General features: G+C 45.7%; 1 protein-coding gene across 5 annotated transcripts in view; it reads left to right on the top strand.

The window, feature by feature from the left end:
- TOX2 (TOX high mobility group box family member 2) overlaps nucleotides 1–24914 on the top strand; it is a 136444-nt gene that overhangs the window by 74982 nt on the left and 36548 nt on the right. For all 5 annotated transcript variants that reach the window (XM_043602328.1, XM_043602327.1, XM_043602329.1 and 2 more), the window contains one exon: nucleotides 12462–12707. In XM_043602328.1, coding sequence (XP_043458263.1) covers nucleotides 12462–12707 — 246 coding nt within the window. The remainder of the gene's footprint in view (nucleotides 1–12461; nucleotides 12708–24914) is intronic.

Here is a 24914-nt window from a genome sequence, read left to right as displayed (position 1 = left end):
GTTCCTTAAATTTATCAAAATTTTTGTTTTATTCCTCTTTCTTCTGACTTTTGGTTTATTTTGTTTCCATGTCTAGCTTCTTGAGTTGAGTATTGAGTTGTTTGTTTGTTTGTTTGTTTTTCTTGCCTTCTGATAAGTTTACTTAGGTAAAAAGTTATAAATTTTTCATTGTTCACTTTTCACAGGTTTTGTCAGATAGTGTTCTCATTGTCTGTAATTTCGGTTTTGGCTTCCTCTTTAACCCAAAAGTTATTTAGAAGATTGCTCTTGGGGCACCTGGGTGGCTTAGTTTGCTGAGCGTCTGACTTCGGCTCCAGTCATGATCTCATGGTTTGTGAGTTTGGGCCCCACATAGGGCTCTTTGCTGACAGCTCAGAGCCTGGAGCCAGCTTCGGATTTTGTGTCTCCCTCTCTCTCTGCCCCTCCCCCACTTATGCTCACTCTCTCTCTCAAAAATAAAAAAAGATTGCTCTTAAAGGGTCCAAGGATTTAAGAGCATCTGTCTCCCTCCAATTTTTTCTATTCCTTCTTTCTCTACCTTCTTTGTTTTTTGTTAAAAACTAGGTTAGTACATTTAGATAGTAGAGTGTGGTCTATATCATTTCTACCTTTTGAAAAATTTGAGATTATCTATGTAGCTAATACATTGTCATGTTTTTTAAGTGTTCTAGAGACATTTGAAAAGAATATGTGTTCTTTAAATAGTGGAAGAAATCAAGAGGGTGAATCGTCTTATTCAGCTCTTGTATCCTTACTGATTTATATCTGATTGATTTATCAATTTTTGAAGAGGAGTGTTAGTGTCTTGTTGTGTTTATGATTTTGTCGAATCATCTTTGTACCTCTAACAGTCTTTTACATTTTATATTCCTGTGGTTTATCAGTCTACATAAAAGTTTATGTCTGTCATTTCTTCTTAGTAGAATGTATCACTTATCAACTTAAGTATTTCTCTTAGTTCCCTCAGTGCTTTTGCCCTGAATTGTACCTGATTTGTTACTAATTTTGCCATGTCTGCTTTTTACTTACCTGACATATCTGTTTATTTTTAACCATCTGTGTCATTTTACTTTGGGCATGTCTATTATAAATGACATATGCTGGATTCATTTATTGTAACCAAAATATTAATTTTGATCTTTTAACAGATTAAAATCATTCATATTTATTGTGATTAGTAATATTTAACCTTAGTGCTGTCATTTTATGAAGGTTCTTTATTATCATGTTTCATAGTTCATTCCTATTTTCTTTTTTTCTTTTCAGATTTTTGTTAGGTTGATCAGATTCCATTTTCTTTTCCTTTATTTTGGTTCCTCCAACGGTGTGGAGTTTCTTCTTTCCCTTAAAATTATAAACAAAAATAGCTAACAAGTGAATTCAACAAAGTTTCAGGGTGCAAGACTAACACACAAAAATCAATTATGTTTCTATATACAATGAAATGAACAGTCCTAAAAGGAAACCAAGAAAACAACTCCATATATAATAGTGTTAAAAAGAAGAAAATATGTAGGAATAAATTTATCCAAGCAGGTGAAAGACTTAGAACACTGAAAACTACAAAAAATTCATGAGAGAAATTAAAGAAGACCTAAAAAATGGGAAAGACATCCCATATTCATGGATAGGAAGTCATAATTTTGGTAAGATTGCAATACCATGCAAGTAAGCTACAGATTGAGTATAATCTCTATCAAATTTCTGCCAAGCTTTTGGGGCAGAAATGTAATTGATGATCCTCAAATTCATATGAAACTCCAAAGGACCCTGAGTAGCCACAAAAATCTTGCAAAAGAAAAGTTGAATAACACACATTTCCTAATTTCTACAAAGCCACAATAGTCAGAACAGTGTGGTACTGTTCCAAGGATAGACATACAGATCAATAGAATAGAATCAAAATAGTCCAGGAATAAGCCTCTACCTACATATATGGCCAATTAATTTTTTGACAAAGATCCCAACACCCTTCGGTGGGGACAGAATAGTCTTTACCAAATAGTTCTGAGACAACTGAATGGCCATGTGCAAAATAATGCAGTTGGACTTTACCTCCTGCCATATGCAAAAGTTAAGTCAAAATGGACTCATTACCTTAGTCTCAGAGCTAAAGCCATAAACATCTTGGAAGAAAACATAGGGATAACCCTTCATAACATTGGATTTAGCTGTGGATTTTTAGGTATGACATCAAAAGTATGAGCAACAAAAGATGAATTGATGAAAAATTAGATGAATTGGACTTCATGACAATTACACACTTTGTGCATCCACAGACATTATGAGAAGGGTGAACAGACAGCCTACAGATTGGGAGAAAAACCTGTGCAAATCCTGTATCTTATAAGAGTGTGTATCTAGAATACATAAAGAACTCTTGTAATACAACAACACAAAGACAACCAAATTTTAAAATGTGCAAAAGATTTGAACAGACATTTCTTCAAAGAAGATATGCAAGTGGCCAGGAAACACATGAAAAGATGCTCAGCATCATTGGTCTTTTGGGGAAATACATATCAAAACTATGAGAAGATACCATTTTATACCCCCTAGGATAGCTGTAAAAAAAAAAATAGTGGAACATAAGTTGTTGGTCGTGAGGATGTGGAGAGATTGAAACTCTCAGATGTTGCTGGGTGAAAAATGGTTTGATGGTTTCTCATAGTTAGATGTAGAATTACCATAAACCCAGCAATTCCACTCCTTGCTATATACACAAAAGAACTGAAAAGAGGGACTCTAACAAATACATATACACAAAGAAGCGCTAGTCACAACAGCCAAAAGATGGAAATAGCCCCCATGTCCATCAGTGGATGAATGGAGAAATAAATTGTGGTATTTACATACAATGGAATATTATTGAGCCAGAAGATGGAATGAAGTGATAACACACTACAGTATGGATGAACCTTGAAAACATTGGGCTAAGTGAAAGGAACCAAACACAAAAGGTCACATATATGGTTCCATTTATATAAAACTATCCAGAATAGGTAAATCCACTGAAAGAGAAAGCAGATTGGTGGTTACCAGGGGTTGGAGGGGCCAGGAAGAATAGAAACTGCTTAATGGCCATGAGGTTTCCCTTTGGGGTGATGAAAATGTTCTGGAACTAGATAGAAGGGGTGGTTGCAGAACACCGGGAACATACTAAAAGCCATTGAAGTCTTAATTTTTAAATGGTTAACTTTGTGTGACAGGAATTTCACCTCAATACAGTTTAAAAATTGTAACAAATATATTTAAACAACTTTTCCTTACACTGTAAATAATTAATCAGTATCTGTAATTTGCTTCTTTAAGGAAAGAAGACACAGCTTCTAGCTGAAATCCTCCAGATTTTTAGTTGGTGATCATTATTAACTTCTTAATCCTATGCTATCTCTTCTATTTTAGGAATCCTTATAAAATAGTCACATTAAATTCTGCAGTCACCTTAACAATAGCTATTTTGAATGAATATAAACTGTAGTGGTTTCTGAGCTCACTCCTTCTAAAATTCCTTTTTTGGGTTTACTTTTCATTCTCTAGGTTTGAGCTTTGAAAGTATTTGTTTCAGAAAGGAACAATTTGAAAGAATGCACACACACACACACACACACATGCACACAGTATGTATATTTTACTCCCTATGGATGAATTTTTGATTTGTTTGTCATTTTGTTGTAGTAAGTGAAAGAGTATATTCTGATGATTTCATAGAACATAAGCTTATCCCCACAACAGGCTTCTGGCCCATTGGCTATTCTTGGATTCGTTCTTCTCTAGCCCCTCCTCAAGGCCCAGAGACCTCCCCTTTGCCCCTGTTTACCCCGCCCCATCTCAAGGAGTCATTGCCTTTGATGTTTACTGAAGGCTCTTCCTCCTAGAAACTACAGGGGAAGGCTTACCCTTTCCTGACCCAAAGGGAAAGCCACATACTTGGAATCAGCCTAGCATTCTTCCCTTCCTGGAATTCCCTTCCTGGTGCATGAAGAGCCTGTGGCAGTCTGTCCTTCTGCATGCCCCTTCTACCCGAGACATATTGCTCTGCTCTGAATTCCCATTCCTTAGTTATTTGGAAAGAGAACCACAAATGGGAAATTGGGGAACAAGGTGATTCTCGCAGCCTCATAACCCACCTCTGTGTGGTTGGCGAGCTCTAACTTCTTGCGTGTTTGTAAACTTCACAACCTGACCCTGCCATTTGCCTCAATGCTTCTTCTCCTCAACCACTCCCCACAAAGGACAATCAGTTATGGTTTTTCATGCACCACTTCTGGGGAAGGAGGAATGCTGGCCTGATTCAAACCACCTGTCCTTCCCCTGGGTCACAGCCAAGATAAGCCTTCCCCCACATGGAGAATCTTCATGGTCTGCCAGTCCATTCATTTTCTTACTATTCTTGCTTCTTGGCATTTGGTGAGAAGTTCATTTGTTCACTCATTCATTTACTTTTTGAGCACTCATTACTGTTGAAGAAACTGGGGATACAGCAATGGCCAAAACAGATGAAAATCTCCTCCATCATGGAGCTGACATTCTAATGGGGTGAGACAGGTAATCAATAAAATGTGTAAGGTGTTAGAAATTGATAAACACACAAAAGTGATCAAAACAAACAGAAAATGGATCATGGCCATGGTTTGTGATTTTAAATCGAACAGCGAGGGTCGAACTCATTGAGAAGGGGATATTTGAGTAAACATGAGTGGCAAAGGAAGGAGCTGTGTGAGTATTTGCGAGAAGAGTGTTCCAGAGAGCAGTGCAAAGGCTCTGAGGCAGAATCATGCGTCGTGTGGCCAGAGTGGCATGAACCAGGAGAATGGTGGGGGATGTCAGGGGGGTGAGGGAGACAGAGGTGTGCGTGAGGGTGTTAGACCATATGGCATGTGGTAGGAGGTCATTGTAAGGACCCGGTTCTTCCTCTGAGTGACAAGGGGACCACTGGAGGGTGGTGAGCAAAGGAGTGCTGCGATCTGACATTTTAACAGGATAATTCTCGCCCCCGAGGGAGAAAAGACCATAGCAAGGGTGGAGGCAGGGAAACCCATCTCTTTCTTAGGAGGAGTGAGAAATGAATCTTGAAGGAGCCAGTGTGGGACACTGATCCAGTGTGGGACAGTGCTGAATTCAGAGTCACAAGACCTGGGTTTGAATCCCATCCAGGACGTACCAGGGGCACGACACCCCCACTTTCTGAGCTTCCCCTTCTTCACCTGGAGAGAATAGTCATGTGAGTTCTTTGCAGAATGGATGCGGGTTAAATGGAGAACGCGTGTGGAAAAGCTGGGCCCAATGGCTGGCACACACTAGGTGCTCAGTAAGAAGCAGTAGCCAAGCGGGTTGGTATTCAGGTGTCACGCATTTAGGATTTGATTGCATCCGAGGGAGACATACAGTGTTTGCATGTTTAGTTATTTTTAAGTGTGCTAATCGCCTTTTTAAATGAATTGTCATAGTTGTGTTATTCCAATATTTTGATACAACATATGCTTATTTTTGCAAAAGGCTTCTGGCTGGTTGGGCTGGTTCCAGTGTGTTGAGGTTTTGGGTTTTAAAAAAAGGAATGGACTCGTGCAGTCATCCAGATCTCATTGGGCACATGCTCCGTACTAGCACCTGTTCTGGGAGCTGTGGGGGCAGGGAGCAGGCAGGAAGGCGGTGGTGAAGAGAGACATGAGCCATGGATAACTGAAGGGTTTCCAGTCTTCCAGGAGGGACCTAGGTGAGCTCTCAACCTGAAGCCTGGTACCCTCCCCATCTGATGTGCTCACTCACCACATTCTAACTGAGCACCTACTGTGTACCATGTGCTATGCTAGGTGCTGGTGACAAGACAGTCTCGCCCCTCTCTTCAGGGGGTCGGGGTGGGGTTGGGGGGGGGGTCATAAGTAAAAGGGAAGTAAAGAATAAAAGATAATTGGAGATGTGTGTGATACTGTGGGGAGCACAAGCAAGGGGCCGAAGAGGGGGAATGTGAACAGGGGAGTCTTGTTGCAGGATGGGCAGGGGAGCAGGGGGAGGCTTCCTGGGACCCTGCTTTCTGGGATGATATGAGGCCCATGGCTGAGTCCCACCTAAAACCAGTCAGCCCTCAGCCCATCAGGCCAAAGACAGACATCACCCCATGGTGTGCAAGCCTGGGGCATGCGGAGGAGTGCAGACCATTCACAGTGAGGGTACCAAGTACATGAGCTGTGTGTTCTTGGAGTAGTTCCTTAACATCTCTAGAACTCTGAGCAAGGGCAACAAGGGCGACAGTTACAGCCGGCACTGAGAGGGCTGAGTCAGGACTTTTACACAGTTACTTTTTACACAGCCAGGCAGTGTCAGTACTTTTTACACAGTTACTTTTTACACAGCCCTGTAGCACCTGCTGTTATTACCTTCCCTTCACAGATGAGGAAACTGAGGCAGAGAGAGGTTAAGTAGTGTACTTCAAGTCACATACCTAGAGTGTGGCAGAGCCAGGATTCAAACTCAGGCCCTCCTCAGCTTCACCACACACTGTATTCCTGTGCAGTGGGGACAAATATCACCTGTGTCCAGGGCAGTCACAAAGGTTGAGTGAGGTGTATGCTCATGGCGTCTGCCCTGGGGACTGGCTCATACCTGCGCTCAACTAATTATTCCTGAGCTCTTACTTTGTGTCAGGTTCTGGGAAACAGGACCAACAAGGGCTGTCCTAGCAGAACTCACATTGAACTTGAACCAAATAATTATGTAAGCAGTTAGTTAACTGCAGGTTTGATGAGTGCTTCCAAAGAGAATGCAGAGCCACCTGGAGGCATGTAAGGGGCTGTGAGCCACTCTAGAGAGTATCAGGGAAACCATTTAAACCAACCTGTTGTGGAGAGGTGAGTAGAAATTAGATGAAGGGAGAGCGTGTGGTGGGCACAGCATTCCAGCAGAGGGAACAGCCTACGTGAGGCCCTGGAGGCAGGCAAGGTCACTGTGGCTACAGGGGTGGTTGGGGGCAGCCATGTGAGGATGACAGAGCCATGTTTGGGACTGGGGGATTTATCCTCTGGACAGTGGGGAGCCATAAAAAGCATTGTAAGCATGGGAGTGGCATGCTGGGGTGATCATCTTTCTAGAGACCCCTCTGGCCACATGGAGGGGATGCACTGGCAGGGAAAGGAGTGGCCTGTGGGAGGCCAGAACAGAGGCTGCTGCATTTGTCTGGGTAAGAGACAGTGTGGCCTGGACCAGGGCAGTGGCAGTGGGAATGGAGAAAAATGGGTATGTTGAAAAGATAGTTTAGAGGAGTTTCACTAGATTTGAGGAATGACCAAGGGTAAGCCCCAAGTCTGTAGCTTTATTAACTGGATGGAGGACTGGATGAGGGAAACACAGGTGCAGGGTAGGGGAGGGCAACATGACTACAGCTTTGCACATGTTGACCCTGAGTGGCTTGTGAGACAAGAGGTGAAAATATTGGGTGAGGGGAGGTGTTTAGATGCTCACATCTGGAGCTCAGATGGGTGCCAAGATTGGAGCTGGAAACATGGCAGAGGAGGCAGGTCCCAGTGGGCTGTGGAGTGAGTGGGAGATGAGGAAGAGGGGGCTACATGTGAGGACAGCCCTTTTAGGAAGACAGGTATGGACCAGAAGGAGGTGGTAGCAGCTGGAGAGGGATGGGGGAGTGTGCAAGACCAGAGAGAGATGGGCATGTTTCAGTGCTGATGACAGTGGTCCAGCAGAGGGGGAGGCCAAAAAGCCAGGAGCAAGAAGGGTTAATGGGATGCCCAAGGTCCTTGGACAGATGGGGAAGGATCATCGCCTATAGAAGCAAGGAGCTTGGCCTTAGGAAAGAGGGGTGGCTCTTCTAGCATCACAACAGGAAGCAAGTTGGTACCAAATGGGCAAGTTTGTGGTTCTGGCATCAGGATGCTGTTAGAGTTATTTTCTATGTTCCCTGGGAAGTAGAAGGTCATCTGGTCATCTGCACTGGGCAAAGGGGCAGAGAAAGTGCTAGAGGATGAGGAAAGAAGACAGGCTAGGGAGAACCGCCATGGAAATGAACAAGCTGGGAGGGAGTGTTTCCCAAAAGTATGGAAACACCACAGAGAGCTGGTGACCATGATTTCTGGTGAAATTTGATCGAAGCCTTGCTCAGTTCTCTTGGTGAGGGTGAGAAAGGGTGGGTAGTTGGGTTCGTATCATGATGGGGGTCTTATAAGCAAGGTGCTAGGCATAGAAGAGCAAAGAGGGGCACAGAGAGCTTTCTCTCCTCCACCATTTCTGATTACTTGGTGGTACTCTGGCCCCTTGTCCTTTCTGCCCCTCTATAGCCATCTCCCTTCACCAAGCCCTGTACCACTCATAGCCTTAACCATAACAGTATGCCAGTTGACCTGTGGGCGCCTTGTCTTGGAGGAGATGCACTCAAAGGCAAAATTGCATTGACACGCACCCAAGTGCATCAAAACGCAACCTGAAAAACGATTTTCATCCCCCCAGGGAACCATGCTAAGATGTTTGGAAGATTCTCTCTCTCCGTCTCTTTCTCTCTCTCTCTCTCTCTCCCCCACCCCCAGACACTCTCCAGTAGAGGTGTACTAGTTTTTAAGCATGGAATGATCAGAATGTATTTATTTGGGAGGTGGGCACTGGGTGCAGAGTGGACAGAGTCTCAGTGGGGGATGGTGCCGGGAGACTCCTTGAAGAGGATACAGATCAGACCCTGTTCCCTCCTAGTGTTGTAACCTGGGTGAAGCCTCTAGATCTTGATTATCTGATTTGTCAAATGGGGATAAGTACAGGATTCTTTTAAGAATTGGAGAATTAATTGCATGTCAATTACATCTTAATAAAGCTGGAAAAACTGGGAAACCCGGGAGAACCTGGAAGACATCCATGTCAAGGTAGACTCACCTGGAGAATTAGGGAGATAACCCACACCAGGGTAGATATACCTGGGGAGTTTAGAGAGCTATCCAAGGTCATATTAGACACACATTTGTAATTAGGGAAACATAGGAGGTCATTATAGACATGCCTGGGGTATTATGAGCACATTCCAGGTTTTGTGTCACATGCCTAGGAGATTATGGAGCAAAGACAGAATTGGAGATGGCATGCATATAAAACACCCTGCATGATGGGTGGTCAAGGGTCAGGAGGGTTATTATTCCAGGTAAGAGACAGTAAGAAAGAGGGCTGGGTTGGGGTCCTGTGTAAGGAAATGTGCTTTTGATCTACACCATTTATTTATTTATTTATTTATTTATTTTTTTTCAACGTTTATTTATTTTTGGGACAGAGAGAGACAGAGCATGAATGGGGGAGGGGCAGAGAGAGGGAGACACAGAAACGGAAACAGGCTCCAGGCTCTGAGCCATCAGCCCAGAGCCTGACGCGGGGCTCGAACTCACGGACCGCGAGATCGTGACCTGGCTGAAGTCGGACGCTTAACCGACTACGCCACCCAGGCGCCCCGATCTACACCATTTATAAGGAGGTGTTGCTTTGCCAAGTTCCTCAATAACAAGGCTGGATCAAAGCCTGTTTCTTGGTCCCCAAGCCCTCAATTTGGCCATGACTTGGCACTGCAACTAAGGATTATGAGCACCCAGATTCTTAGGATCTGTGTCACAAGAAAGGACACATTACCTTCCTTTGGAGACAGTATAAATTGGAGGAAGGGAAGGTGACTTGAGTTAGGCTTCTTTCTAACTGTGTGACTTTGGGCAAGTAAACGCCCCTCTCTGTGTCTTAGTTTCTCTATCTATTAAATGAGCATATAATACCAGAAACCTCCTTCATTGGGTTGTTGTAAGAATTAACTCATTAAATGTTTGTAAAGTACTTGCACCTGGCATATACTATATGCTCAATAAATGCTAGATACTTACATTTTTTGATTAAAAAAAAAAAAAGCTTGAGGAATTTGTTTACAAAAGATCTGAGACTTACCAGGACATGGTTTCCACCTATGTGTTGAGCTTCATCAAGAGGGACTGAGTCTTCCTTGGGTCTCCTCCCCTGGCCATTCTGTTAACCTCAGGTACCAGCTGTGTGTCCCTTATTGAATTAGATTCAATTCCACAGATATTGATCGAGTAGCTAATATTTTTAGCCATGGAGCTTGAGATGGATGAGATGAGTCCATCCTCCCCTCTCTTTATGCAAATGGAGAAACTGAGTCCAGAGAGGGGCAATGATCATGCAATAAAGAGATTGGAATGTACATATAGAGCAGTGAGGCAGGGGTCAGTCCCCAAACCTATGCAAGCCTTTCCTGCCCCATCTCCTGAGTCCTGGTCCAGATCTTGGAAGCAGTTTCATGTGATGGGAAGGAGCCAGATCTTGGGGGCAGAAGACTAGGTCCCATTCCTGATGGTTGTGAATGTCCTTTGCCACCAGCACGATCACTTCTTCCCCGGACTGCACGTTGTCCATCTGTGAAATAAGCCCGCAGCAGCCCTGCAGAGGGAGCCAGTGAGCAAGAGATGGCTTGGGCTCTGGGTCCAAGGATGGGTGTGAGTGTGGCAAGGCGCTTATCCTCTCGGAGCATGTTTCTGTAGATATGCAGGGCTCTTCCCCGGGCAGTTGTGGTGAGGTTCAAACATGGTGCCTGAGGAGAAAAGTTTTGACACCAAAGAGGTGTTTAGATACCATGTGCTCCTTGCTCTCGCCACACCTCTACTCAAATCCTACTCACCCTTGGCACTCAGTGGCCTCATCCAACAAGTATTTACTGGGAGCCTACTTACCAGGAAGCAGGTATTGTGTTGGGCTTCAACTACCTTAGTTATTCTAACATACATATTTAACTTATCAAAGAAAACAAGGATGTTGGAAAGATGTTATTTCCCATATTCTGCTCCGGTATTGTGGGGTTCCCCCCACTTTACACATTATGTATTATGATTGTTCTAAGATTTACCATTATATTCGCCGGTACCTCTGGTGTCTTTCTTCAGTTCTGAAATATTCCCAACCATTATCTCTTCAGTTATTCCTCTTCCCTTCTGTCACTCTTCCAGAATGCTGATTGAACAGGTGTCCTTTGGACACCCTCCCTTTGTCCTCAGTGTCCCCTAACTGCTCTTTCCTAGAAGTTTTCTCATATCCATCTTCCCATCTGCACACATCCTTTCTCTGAGCCCTGATCTCTTTCGGAATATGGAAAAGGGGAGTGATCCCCCAGGCTGACATCACCTCGGTACCAAAACCCAATAAGGGCAGAAGGCAAAGAGGGAAACTACAGGCCAGTCTCACTCATGAACTAGATGCAAAAATCCTGAACAAAATGTCAGCAATCAAGATCCAGCAATGCATAAAAACAGTAATACATCATGACCAAGTTTATTCCAGAAATGGAAGGTTGCTTGAACATTTTCTAATGTTAAACCAAGTGAAGTAATTTACCATATTAACTGTATTAAAGGAGAAAATGACTTGAGCCTTTCAGTAGATGCAGGGAGAAGGAGTCCAATAAAAACAACAACAACAACAACAATAACAACAGCAGCAGCAACAACAACAACAAAAACCCATGACAGTTGAAAGAAAAATAAACACCTTGACAAACTAGGAATGCCCTCACTCTGTTACAGAATTCCTGTAAGAGCCTATGGCAAACATTGACTTTAGTGGTAAAACACTGAGCTATTTAAGATAAGGAAGAAAGCAAGGGTCCCCACTTTCACCATTTCTATTCAGCATCGTCCTGGAGCTTCCTTATCAGTGCAGTAAGGTGGAGAAAACAACAAACAAGGATTAGAGAGGAAGGTGTCCAGTATGGCTCCTAGCTTGTGCTCCTGGGGGATGTTTGTGCCATTCACCAAGATGAGAAAGACCAAGAGAGGACCCAACTGTACTGGGTGTTCAGGGCACACAAGGGAAAGGCATCCAACTGCTGTGGAAGACTACCAGGCAGGAAATCAGGATACTTCAGCTCCATCCCAACTCTTCAACTAACCTTGGATGGGCCACTTTCCTCTTGGTGTTTGTTCGTCTTTTTAAGATTTTAAGTAATCTCTACACACCCAACATGGAGCTTGAACTTAACCCTGAGATCAAGAGGCGCATGCTCTTCCAACAGAGCCAGTACCTCTGGTGTCTTTCCTCTGGTGTCTTTCCCCTGCCACTTTCCTCTTGGACCTGAATTCTCCCATCTGTAAAATGGGTGGGTATAGGAAGATGAGCTCAAAGTGGGCTGCAGTGGCCAGATCTGAATGGAAAATGAAGAAGAGGGGGGAGGGAACAAGAGCTGGTCCCATTCTCCAGGAGGGCAGGTTTTTGTATACATACCCTCTAGTGAGGGAGCACCCATTTAGAGATGGGGCAGGAATCTGACCAAGTCATAGGGCCATCTTGACTGTCTGCCTTGCAGAGGGATCATCCCTTCTTTCCTTTGCCAAGAAGTTGTTACCATTGTTGCTGCTCTTATTGGTGCTGTTAAACATGTTCTGCGGTTGTAAGACACTGACTCCTAACAATATGCCCCTTTGATGTTTTAGACCTACAACAGCCAGAGCGAGAGCAACGAAGACTATGAGATCCCCCCGATAACACCTCCCAACCTCCCTGAGCCATCCCTCCTGCACCTGGGGGACCACGAAGCTGGCTACCACTCGCTGTGCCACGGCCTCACACCCAACGGACTCCTCCCTGCCTACTCCTACCAGGCCATGGACCTCCCAGCCATCATGGTGTCCAACATGCTGGCCCAGGACAGCCACCTGCTGTCGGGCCAGCTGCCCACGGTGAGTCCTTTTCCCCCACCATTATTCCTGCTGGTTACAGTAGGGAAATGGGTTAAGAAAGCAGAATGCCAATGTTTTGTGTGCTTGTGTGCAAGGTGTAGGCTTGGATGTTTGCATGGGGGTCTGAAGAATATGAGGGCTGGGCATGGAGAATAATCTGTGTCTTCACACAGGTAGCTTCTGGAACTCTCTTTATAATATCTTGGTATTATTTGTTTTGTCATTATTTCTAATGGTATAATCTCATCTTTATTTTTATTTTATAATGGCCTTATTGGGATAGAATTCACACACCATACGACTCACCCTGTTAGAGTATACAATTCAGTAGGTGATACACAGGGATGTATGAACATCAACACAGTCCATTTTGGATCATTTTCATCACCCTGAAAAGAAACCCTGTACCCCTTAGTCATCATTCTCAACACCCCCAGCCCTACAACCCCCAGCCCTAGGTAACCACTGATCTACTTTATATTTCTAGATATCTGCCTATTCTGGACACTTTATATAAATAGAATCATAATAGTTTTAAAATAATTGTATTTTGGGGGCGCCTGTGTGGCTCGGTTAAGCATCTGACTTCGGCTCAGGTCATGATCTCACAGTTTGTGGGTTTGAGCCTCGCGTCCGCCTCTGTGCTGTCAGTTGAGAGTCTGGAGCCTGCTTCAGATTCTGTGTCTCCCTCTCTCTCTCTGCCCCTTTCCCACTCACGCTCTGTCTCTCTCTGTCTCTCAAAAAACGAATAAATGTTAACAAAATTTTTTTTAAAAAATTGTATTTTGTATCTTGTTTAAACTACCAGGGAGAAGGGTGGTTCCTGAGTTAAAGTTTTCAGGAGAAGTAGAAATACGGCAGGCAGACTAGGGCAGGAAAGTACTTTCCAGGTTGGGAGAACAGCATGTACAAAAGTAACAGGCAGGAGGGCTCGCGTCATGCTTGGAGACAGCATGTGGTTCATTTTCTTTATAGGGCTGGAGACAAAGGACTTGGAGCAAGAGAAAAAGAGGAGGTGAAAGAGCTAGCAGGGCCTGGACCACAAGGGTCCTGAATCCCATGATAAGGAAATGTATGATTTCTTAGCATAATGGCGGATTTGAACAATCAAGATCTATAGAAAACTAGCACAGCATTGCTTGTATAATAGAAAAAGACCCTTAAAGGAATTGTAGTACTTCTCCTGAGTAACTATGATTCCTGTTTAGTTTCTGCTTTTTCCTTCACAGTTAATATTATATACTAGTCACAACTCTTAAGTTCATTTCTAAGTGACAGGGACCAATCTCAAACTAGCTTACGCAAAAAAGTCTGAAATATCCAGGGGCGGACATGGGGTTTCAGGCATGGCTGGATCCAGAAACCCCAGTAGTGTCATTAGGTCCCTATCCTATGCCCATTTACACGCAGCAGGTATGGTGGCTGCTGGTAACCAACATCTTCCCTGACATCTCTGGCAAGTGGCAGTCTGGGTCTTCTGGAGGGAGGTGGGAGGGACCACGACGGAGCATGGCTGGACCAACCATTGTGTCCAGGAGGAACAATCTTCGATATTGTCAGCTTAGGTCACAAACTCACCAGTGGCAGAGGAGAAGGGACTTCATAGTTGATTTCCTATCAGAATCACTTGGTATTGGGTGGATCACTTTTGTCTCTCCAGGGGATACTCAGAGGCCACAGCCACGTGTTTGGCCCAATTCTAGCTGATGTCCGGGACCTTTGGGCATGCAGTGTGTATTCTAACAATCTTGACTGTGTTTTATTTATTCCTTACTCTTATTATCACCAAATCTTCTTGCTTAAAAAAAAAAAAAAGCTGGTATCCTCTATGTATTGTTGTAAACTATATCACATTTTTTTCTTCTTTGAATCCAGGTGAGAAGTAAAAGGAGGGAGAGGTAGAGGGGAGAGGGAGGCAGCCAACTCAAGCTCCACATCTTGTAACGTTCAGGGTCTGACTCAAGTGCTCAGTGGAAATGGATCCTCTATTTTTTGAGGAATGCTTTTCTTTGGGGCCCATCAATAATGCAGGTCCTTGGTTTCCTCTTCTCTAAGAGACCTCAGGATGCCAGAGCCATATGCTTTTAATTCCAGTTTTTTAGAATGCTGTGCCTTAGCTGCCTGCGGCTAATTGCTCACAAGGCATCACTACTCCAGACCATCTCTTTTGGGGAATTATGGTAACACAGGCAAGGGCAGGGCCCGCAGACGCCTCTGGCATGTGCCCTGGGAAGGGCTGTGAATGCAGGGGTGAGTATGGCTGTAGTGGGCCGCAGTGCTGCAGGCCTCTGGTGTGGTGGGCAGGGGACACAGTGGGTTGGTGGCTAGCATGTGGGCTCCAGAGTCTCACAGACCTGCCTTAGATCCTGGCTCCACCTCCCGAGCTTCATTCCCTTATCTTGGAATCATAACAGTACCCACCTCAAGACTGCAGTGAAGTGTATCTGAGATAATGTGTGCAGTCTTAGCAAATGCCTGGCAGAGAGCAAGCGATCAGGGAATATTTATTATTATTAGTAGTAGTAGTAATAACAATGAATTCCCACCGGAACCAAATGGCAATGTTTTCCGTGAACCTCCCTTACCTAAAGGAACAGATTGCAGATACTCTCAGGTACTTTTGTAGGGCCACCTGATTACAGTAGCTCTGATAATTACAAAGAATGCTGTCTGTTAATCAAAAATGATCTTCTGATCCTTCCTCTTAGGATATGTTTTGGTTGGGCTCGTTCCAAATAGACACTTTGAGTCATTTTCCATATTTCTTTAAAACTAGCTCATATTAAAGATGCTTCACAAATTCAGATAGCTTGAATTCTTTCATTAGTTTTCAAGGGTTTGCTGAGTTTTATATTCCCTTGTTATGTAATGAAAGATAAGCTAAACTTTCTTATCCGGGGGAGGGCTACCGGAGCAAATGGGAAACCGGGTAAGCACAGGTCCATCTGTCGGGACTGTCTGGTGAAGAGAGACAAGGCGCCCTTAGAGACAAGTTTTTAAAATTTGTCTGAGCTGTAGGACGCAGGTGTGTGTCTGTGTGCATATGGACGTGCACACTGAGGGTGGGGCTGGAATTTGCTTCGCCACCTGCTAGGTGTCAAGCATGGTGCAGAGGGCTTTACAAACTGCTCACACACTGCTCCCAAGAACCGAGTGCTGCATTACAATAAGGAAACAGAGGCTTGGAGCAGGCAGGTGATTGTATTGGTTTCCTGTGGCTGCTCTAACAAATTGTCACAAACATGATGTCTTAAAACAACCAGAAAGTGATTCTCTCACAGCTCTGGAGGCTACAGGTTGAAATCAGTGTCACTGGGCCAACCTCAAGGTGTCTGGAGGGGTGAGTTTCCTCTGGAAGCTCTGGGGAGATTCCATCCCGTGCTGCTTCTTGCTTCTGAAGGTTGCTGGCCATCCTTGGCTTGTGGCCACAACACTCGAACCTCCGGCCTGTCTTCACATGGCCTTCTCTTATGTCAGTATAGTCTCCTCTGCCTTTCTCATTAGGACACTTGTGATAGCATTTAGGAATAATCTAGGATAATCCCTCCATCTCAAGAGCTTTACCTTAATCACACCTGCAGATTTTTTCCCAAATACACCTTCCAGGGATTAGGACCTGACATTTTTAGGGAGCTGTTTTCAGCCTGTGGTATGGTGATCGACCATGCAGCAGCCTTTATTGAGAGCCTGCTAAGCACCAGGCATTGTCTGAGCCCTGGGTCTACAAGACGCCCTTTATGCACACACATATATAATGTAAATATATGCAAATATGTATGTTTATATATGTAAATATATGTATAAACACATGTATAAACATATATGTAAATATATGTTTATTATTTATTTTGAGAGAGAGAGGAGCCAGAGGAGCAGAGAGAGAGAGAGAGAGAGAGAGAGAGACAATCTCAAACAGGCTCCATCTTGGCAGCACAGAGCCCAACACAGGGCTCGAGCCCATGAACCGTGAGATCGTAACAGCAGAAACCAAGAGTCAGATGCTCAAGCAACAGTGCCACCCAGCCGCCCCTACAAGATGCCCTTGAGGAACTCCTGGAGCAGGCAGAGAGACAGGTGAAGACTCTGTTTCTGCTATGTGTGCCCAGAAGAGGCACCTTTAGGAAGTGATGAGCTGACACATAGCAGCTTCTACAAACACTGTATGAATGAATGAATGAATGAATGAATGAATGAATGAATGTCACACAGTTGTTGAGAAACAAACCCAGAATTCCAGCCCAGTTCTGTCTGCTCCCATGCACCTCTCAGTTTCACCAGGTGCCTGAGAGATGGAGCAGCTGGGCTGCAGGGCCGCAGGCGGCACAGGTGTTCCGATGGGCAGGAGGTCACAGATGCTATTTGGACAGGTTGAGATGCATCAAGGATGTTGTTCCTGGAGATGTGGTTGAGGCCAGAGCATTTGACAGCCATCTCGTTTATGCCCAGCCCTTTTGGCTCTGGTCCAGAGGCCGCCGATTCCTTCTGGTCCCCCACCCTGGCCTGGTGGCCTCCTGATGTGCGTGGCCGCCCGGCTTTTCCGCTTTTAAGGTCTGGCTACTGGCAGGAATCCTGTGCAGTATTGGAATTGGGCCCCTTTTACAAAATTAAATATGCTTAAAGCTTCTCACTCGACTTCAGCGTCTTAACTGATTAAACATTCATTTCCAAGACAAAAAGAGTCAATTTAGTATGAAAGATACATTTTGCCGGTTTAATTTAAAGCACTGCACCTCCATCTGACCCCTATTTTCATAACTCAATAATTTTATCCTGTGTTGATTGTCTCATTTTGAGAGAGATATTGTATGTATAAATCAGTTTCTAAAATACCCAAAGAAACTGGAAGAGTGGAATTTATTAAGCGGCCTCTGTTAAGTCTGAAATAATTTATTTTGGAGTCGTCCTTGGGAAATGTTCAAGCTTACGGTCCTGGCACACCCAGGAGGGGAATTCTCCTGGGAAGGGCCAATGCTAGATGCTGCCAGACAAGTCCCAGGAAACCTGCACCTTCTGTGAGACCAGAGAGAGTTGTGGGAGAGTCTTGAGTGGGTGGAGATGGGTCTGATGGAAAATGAGTTCTGGCAAAGTTGTCCCTGCCCCAGCCATGGGTTCTGGTAGTTTGGGAAATGTGGGGTTTCCCTAAGCCGAGCCCTGGGGGTCACTGGAGCTGAGTGGTCCAGTCTTGGTCCTCAGCACAGGCGTGGCATACAAGTGTCATTCAAGCGTTCTCTTCCAGAGTTGACTGTTGTTTACTGTTTCTGGGGCCTTTGACAATTACTGTCTCTCCCAACCTCAGTTTCCCCTCTATTGAATGGGGATTGAGATTCCAGCTCTGGTGAACTCACCAACAGGAAAATGGGAATAATTGCTCTGTCCGCTAGGACACATTTAACAAGTATATGGGTTTGAGGTTGTATAGACCCTCCACTACCACCACCACACATGTCACTGGCCCAGGAGCCTCAGATCTTACCAACTTGGATTAAAATCCCGGGTGCTAGACTGGTAGTTTTAGATACTTTGTGTTCTATGTCCCTGTCCCAAAGCATCTTGGTAGGACTGGTCCTTCTCCCACACAGAGTGGGCTAGGGGCCATGGTTCAGGGACCCCATGCCAAGTGAAAGGTCTTTCCAGACTAGTGTCCTGGGGTAGGCTGCTGGGGAGGGAGCTGGGCATTCTTAGTTTCCACTTCTCCCCCTTGTTTAGAGGTGGTTCCCATGAGAGAGCCTGCAGCTCTGGGTTAGGGCCTGGGGACTGGGGCAAAGTCTGTATTGACTCTGGGAGGTCCTTGATATACGTCCTAACACCTACACCCTTCTCTTCCTGTTCTCTGCTCTTCCCCTCCGATCTCCTCTCTCTCTCTCCCTCTCCTCCCTTCCCTGCCTTATTCCTCCTCCCCCAGGAGATTTGGTCTACCTCTATTTGATTCTCACAAGTTGAGATGCAGGGGACTCCCCTCCTCAGTCTGAGAAAAAAGGACCAAAGACACCACCCCGCCACCCTTGTCTGGATTACTGAACCACAGTGGCAGTAAAGACCACCAATCAGACTATTCATTTTGTTGCCCTTAATGCATTTAATTTATTTTTTTGTTTGTTTTGGTTTATGATTGTATCAGTTTTTGCTATGTAACAAGCTTGAAGCAAACAATGAACTTTTACTATTTCTTGTGATTCTGTGGGTCGATAGGTCTGTTATCTGGACTAGCTTGTCTGATTCCTGGGGCCAGGGTACAGCTTGGCTGGGACGGCCTGGTCTAGGGCGACCTTGTTCACATCCTGGCAGTTGGCCTGATACCAGCTGGGGCCAGTGGTCTCTCATCCCATAGTGGCCGGGCCTGTTTACATGGCAATGGCCACAGGGTTCCCAACAGCATCAAGGAAGGACAGGCCCCAGGTGCAACTACATTTCTTTTTTTTTTTTCTTTTTTAATGTTTATTTATTTTTGAGAGAGAGACATACAGAGTGCGAGTAGGGGAGGGGCAGAGAGAGAGGGAGACACGGAATCCAAAGGAGGCTCCAGGCTCTGAGCTGTCAGCACAGAGCCCGACGCGGGGCTCGAACTCACGTAGCTCAAGATCATGACCTGAGCCAAAGTCGGACTCTTAACCAACTGAGCCACCCAGGTGCCCCGAATCACTTTTCAAACCTCCGCTTGCATCACGTTTGCTGATGTCCCACTGGCCACAGCAAGGCATATGGCCATGCCTAGATTCCAGGAGTGAAGAAATCGGCCCCTCTTCTTGAAGGGAGAAATATCAGTGTAACACTGCAGAAAGGTGTGGATGCAGGGAAGGCAGGAATTTGTGGCTGTTTTTGAAATCTGTCATGATAGTGTTTTGTTTGGCTTAGGTGCTTTTGTTTTCTTGACGTTTAGTATCACCTACTAGTTAGGAGCATGGGCCCTGGAGTTAAGTTGACCCAAGTTCAAAACCCAGCTTCACTATTTGTTACCTTTTACCCTGCAACTCAGACCAAGAGGTTAATCCTCTATGAGGCTCAGTTTCCTCATCTGTAAAATGGAGGGAATGTTACTTGCCTTGTAGGAACTTGTGAAGATTTAATGATCAGATGTAGGAAAAGTGCTCAGCTCAGTGCCTGGCACACATTGGGCATTCATAATAAATGTGAGCTACTCTATTAATTTTGCTGGTGGAGTTTGGGTGGCTTCAGCGTCGTCTCTGTCCAGCCCGAGCTGTTAGGGGGTCGGCTTTGTTGGGGCAGTAAGTAGTCAGGCTGGCTCACCTGCGAGGGGCCGGGCCCAGGGTTGGGTGTTGGGAAAGGCAGGTCAGAAGCTCAAGTGGAGTGGGTAGGGAGAGGGCCCCAGCTCAAGAGTGGGCTGGAGGAAAGCATGTTACCTCCACTGGGACCTCAGTTGGGGCTCGCTCAGAGCTTAAAAGCAACTGCAAATTGACAGTCCCACTACCTGCCAAGAAGGCAGGGCCCCTAGCCTGAATGGCTCAGTCAGCTGGGCGTCTAACTCTTGATTTTGGCTCAGGTCATGATCCCAGGGTCATGGGATCAAAGCCCTGCGTCCAGCTCCACACTGAGCATGGAGCCTGCTTGGGATTCTCTCTCTCCCTCTGCCCCTCTCCCTCACTCACACTCTGTCTCTAAAAGAAATAAAAATAAAGACAGAAAAAAGAAGGCGAGGACCCTAAACCCAACTTTTCTGAGATGCTTGATGGGGAGCAGGATCCATCTCAGTAAAAACAAGGGGCTCACGGGGATACCCCAGCTTGGGTTTTTCCTGGGTGCCATGTTTTTGTCTAATTCCCCTCGGGGGGTGGGAATGGGGGTGCTGATCTCTGAAATGGGCCTCTGAGGATCCATAAGTGGGGGTAACCAGACGCCCAGAGGTTTCTTTATGTTCAGCAGAGTGTGGATGAGACTCCCGCCCCCTGTTTTTCAGAGGCAGTAAGCAAAAGAAATATGTCTTTTTACATTTTATAAAACTCAGAAAAATGGCTTTAAACAGCTTTTGCTCTCCTGCTATAATTATTTATTTTCAAACACTCCTGCAGGGGACTGCTCCGTTTTCTTATCCTGTACTCCTTTTTCTCATAAATGAACCATCACTTCAATAAATCATTATGAAAACAGAGACTAACACCAGCTCTGAAAGGTTGAAAGATTTATGTAACACATTTATGTTTCCCATTTTCTCATTCTGGTACTCGGCTGCAAAAGCTAAGCTAATAAAAGCTGCTATTAATATTTCTTGTTGCCTAGCAACCCCAGAGCGGGAGTAATAGCTTCAGCTAGAAAAATAGATGACCGATAAGGAAAAATTCAATTCTTTTATTATCTCAGGGGGAAATGGCCTTTTACTGGAACATTATGATGTACGAGTGTGAAGTTGAACACAAAAGATTTTTTTGTGTGTTTGTTTTTCTATTTTTAATGAACATTATTTTACCTCCACTAACTCTTTTAGGGCACTTTTGTTTTCCTTTTGCGCTCTCCCCCCGCCCACCCCATCCCTCATGCTTAATTTAGCAGCTATAGTAGTTAAGAACCTGTCAGCGTTTTTTAGTTTAAAAATGGTTTTTGCAAAGGTTTATAACTCGGTCATAAAAATTCACTCCCTGTGAAAACTCAGGCCAGTGATAAGCCAACACACAGGCTAGTTCTCTGCGAGCAGACTCCCGTTGGTTGAGAGATAAGACTTGTGGTTTTCACTAAAAGAAAGGTCGGAAAAGAACAGAATGTGTTCTTTTCTGTGTCCCAGTTTCCTTTGGAACCTGGGGGTGCTGTCTCTTCTGAGAACTGTTTGCTCTAAAGTTTGAGATGTGTTCAAAGGGGAAAAGGTGGGGGCTTAAGCATTTATTGAATACCTGCTGTGTACAGATTGGTCCCATTGCTTCCTCCCAGCAACCCATTATTACTCCTATTTTTCAGCTGCAGAAACTGAGACGTAGAGAGGCCAAGCAACTAGCCCAAGGTAGCATGATGCCACGATGTCTCACACGTCCATTCATTAGCATTGGGCTTCTCAACCTAGCACCACTGACACCTGGGGCGGGAAGGCTCTCTGTGGTGGGGGCTGCCCTGTGCCTTGTAGGATGTCCAGCAGTGTCCCTGGCCTCCACCCACTATTCCTGGCCTCTGGGAGCTCTCTGTCAGTCAAAATCACAATAAAAAATGCCTCCAGTGGGTGCCAAATGTCCCCCGGGGCATAAAATCAACCCTTGTTGAGGACCACTGCATGCTGTTTCTTCTGTTTGGAAGGCTCTTCCCCCCTGTCAACCTGCTCAACTCCTTTTCCTGTGTTAGGACCCAGCTCAGAAGTCATCTTCTCTCTGAGGCTGTCTGGACCCTCTGGGCTGGGAGTAGGGTGAGGAGAGTGGGGCATTTGCCTCCATCTAAAAATTTAAGAGAGGGCCAAAAAACTCAGTGATCAAGATAAACAGTATCTTACTGCAGTATTTTTTTTTAATCAGAATTACCACAAAAAACTATGTTGAGCAGTATATGAAAAGTTTAAATAAAGGTGAGGTCAGTCTGAGTTCATGGATCCAGGCAGCTGTCTGTGCTACCAGCCTGGGACGGCCTGGAGGCTGGGTCTGTGCTTAGGCCTTCCTCTGGCACCGGCATCTGGCAAAGGGCCTACCTTAGCGGATAACCCTCAACATCTGTTAATTGACTGAATGAATGGGAGAAGAGAGATGGCTTGTCCGAGGTCATGGAGTGAGAAGAAAGGGGGAGCGAGAACTTGAACCTGTGCCTCTGGCTCCAAACTCAGTGCTCTCTGCACCCTTCTGGCTGTGTACAAGTGAATGGGGGTTGCCTGCAGAGCTGTTGGTACCTAAGCCACGGAGGACTCAAAGATGCCCTGGGGGGCTCATAACGTGGAGGAGGGGCCAGGTAACAGCAGCCATGATTTTAGGTTGGTGTCCACCTGGCTCTCTCTACAGCTCTCACTTTAGGCTTATAACCCGCTTCCCAGGCAGCAGCTGGCAGCTTTCTGAGGCAGAGCGTCTCCAAGAACAGAACCCTGGTGGCCAGCCCCTCAGAGCACTGTTGTCCACGTTCACTGTGGTCACAGATTCCTCGTCTTGGCCTTTGGAGAGCGAGGACCACATCTTGTTGGACCCCGTATCCTCTTGGCAAACTTTTCCTAAACGAGTGGCTGAATTACCTCTAACTGTAGTCTGCTAACATTTATTTAGCACTTATATGTGCCTGGCACCCACTTAAGCCCTTTATATTTGTCATCTCATTTGGTCCTTCACCCCAAGAAGGAGGTATTCTTATTGTTGCTCCTTTACAGATGAAAAAGCAGAGGCTTAGAGAGACAAATCACTTGGCCACACAACTATCAATGATGGCCCCAAGATTTGAACCCTGGCAGGCTGACTCCTGGGTATTCTAGTATCTAACCTGAATACCCTTCAGATGAGTGAGTGAATGAAGAATGAGCAAGGGAGTGAGCCAGTCAGGACTGAGACCCACTTCATCTATTCGACTCTGAGCCAGGCCATTCATGTTCATAAGTAAGCACAGCATGAAGTATGAAATGCTAGCTTGGAACAAAGAACACATGAATCCCGAGGAGTTCAGAGGAGAGTAGTAGCAGAGAAGGCTTCCTGGAAGAGGTAGCCTTGGAGGTGGGCCTCAGGGGCCGGAGAAAAGCAGCAGAAGCCTGGGTAAAGGAAATTTCACACCTGTCCAAACTTCCTTGTTCAGACCCAGTCACCACCGTTTCTGCTGGGATTCGCAAAACAGTTTGTGATGTCTTATGATTGCCCAGGTAGCCTCTGGTGCCCACCCTCTCCGGCCCCTGCCGGGCTCCTAATTGGAGCCATGACCCTCTGGCCGCAAACAGTGCAAGGGCCAGACATTTAACTTCCATTCTGGGCAAAATGCCAAGCTTGGCAGACTACCTCTCGCCCTGAGACCTGCTCCAAGTCGTGAGGGAGAGTTCAGGGAAAGTCCCAGCAGCATCCGTCAGCCGCAGCTGCAGCATTACCCGGCATAATGGCCCTTTCCTCCGAGTGCATATTCAGTACCATGTTTGGGAAAATGAGCTTTTAATGTACCGTCGGCATTGCTCAGAAGCCATCTCCGGCTCCGCAGAGTGTCTGGAGCACATAAAACTTGAGATCTATTGGAGTCATTTTCCCCCTGCTCTGGCTGGATAATAAAAAGTCAGTCTCCTGCGCTCTTTCTCTTGTCTTGTGGCTTTGTCCATTTAGAACTCAGAGTCTTTAGAAAAGGCAGCAAGACAAATAAAACTCATCTAAATATTAAGGCTCCAGAGGAGAGCGTTGGTGCTCTATTGAAGCCGAGGGGCCAAGAGCACCTCGAGGAGTGTCCGTGGGAGATTTCCGCTCACCAGTGGGGATGGGCTGTGGCCGCGGCTGTGATGCTGCCTCCTGGTGTCCAAGCAATAGTGCCTCATGGGAGCCTGGAGTCCCAAGGTCCCTGTTCTGCCCTGCTGGGTGGTCTGGGGGCATTATTCTCCCTCTCTGAGCCTCAAGTAGGGTGGAGCTGATGCTATTTACCCAACGGGGTGGTGGTTAGGGTCAAATGTGCTAATAAAATGCTTCTGGTGCTTAGCTTTATGTGTGGGTTGCAGCAGTGTCTCATATGGGTTTGTGGACTGACTGACTGAATGAATGAATGAACAGCAAATGCTGCCTGTGTAAACGGTGTCACAAGCTGTAGAGCGCTGCCTACGTCATAGGTGGCGAGGAAGCCAGATGGGGTCCCAATAGCTTATTCCATCCCACAGTAAAATCCACCTTGTCTCATCTAACCTTGGCGGGAGATGGAATTATCCTCATTTTACAGATGTGTACCTGAGACTCTGAAGGCACGTGGCTTGTCTGAAGACACACAGCCAGGAAGTGGAAGAGGCATGATGGGAACCTTGTTCTCTTGACCCCAAGTATCTTGTGCCCTCAACATTGTACAGAAGCATTCCTGACCCCAGCCCCCAGCCCCCACCCTGCACCTCTGAACTGGGGGCAGGACTCTCACCCCTGTCAGTCCAGCCAGCGAGGGGTGGTCAGAGCTGTCACCTGAGACAGAGCTAGTAAGAGGGACAAAAATGGCCCCCGGGGCTCTTTCTCCAAACTCTTGGTAGCAAGGTCAAAGGAAAGGAACTTTGGGGTGAGTAGTTGGAGCCTGTCATTGGGCTGAGCCTGTCACATGGAGCCATGGGCCTGGGATGCTGGAGCCTTGAGGAGTCTCTCCCGAATA

The sequence above is a fragment of the Prionailurus bengalensis genome, chromosome A3, assembly GCF_016509475.1.
Source record: "Prionailurus bengalensis isolate Pbe53 chromosome A3, Fcat_Pben_1.1_paternal_pri, whole genome shotgun sequence".
Taxonomy (NCBI): Eukaryota; Metazoa; Chordata; class Mammalia; order Carnivora; family Felidae; genus Prionailurus; species Prionailurus bengalensis.
The sequence above is the reverse complement of the archived record's forward strand: the minus strand, read 5'-3'. Positions and strand labels throughout refer to the sequence as shown.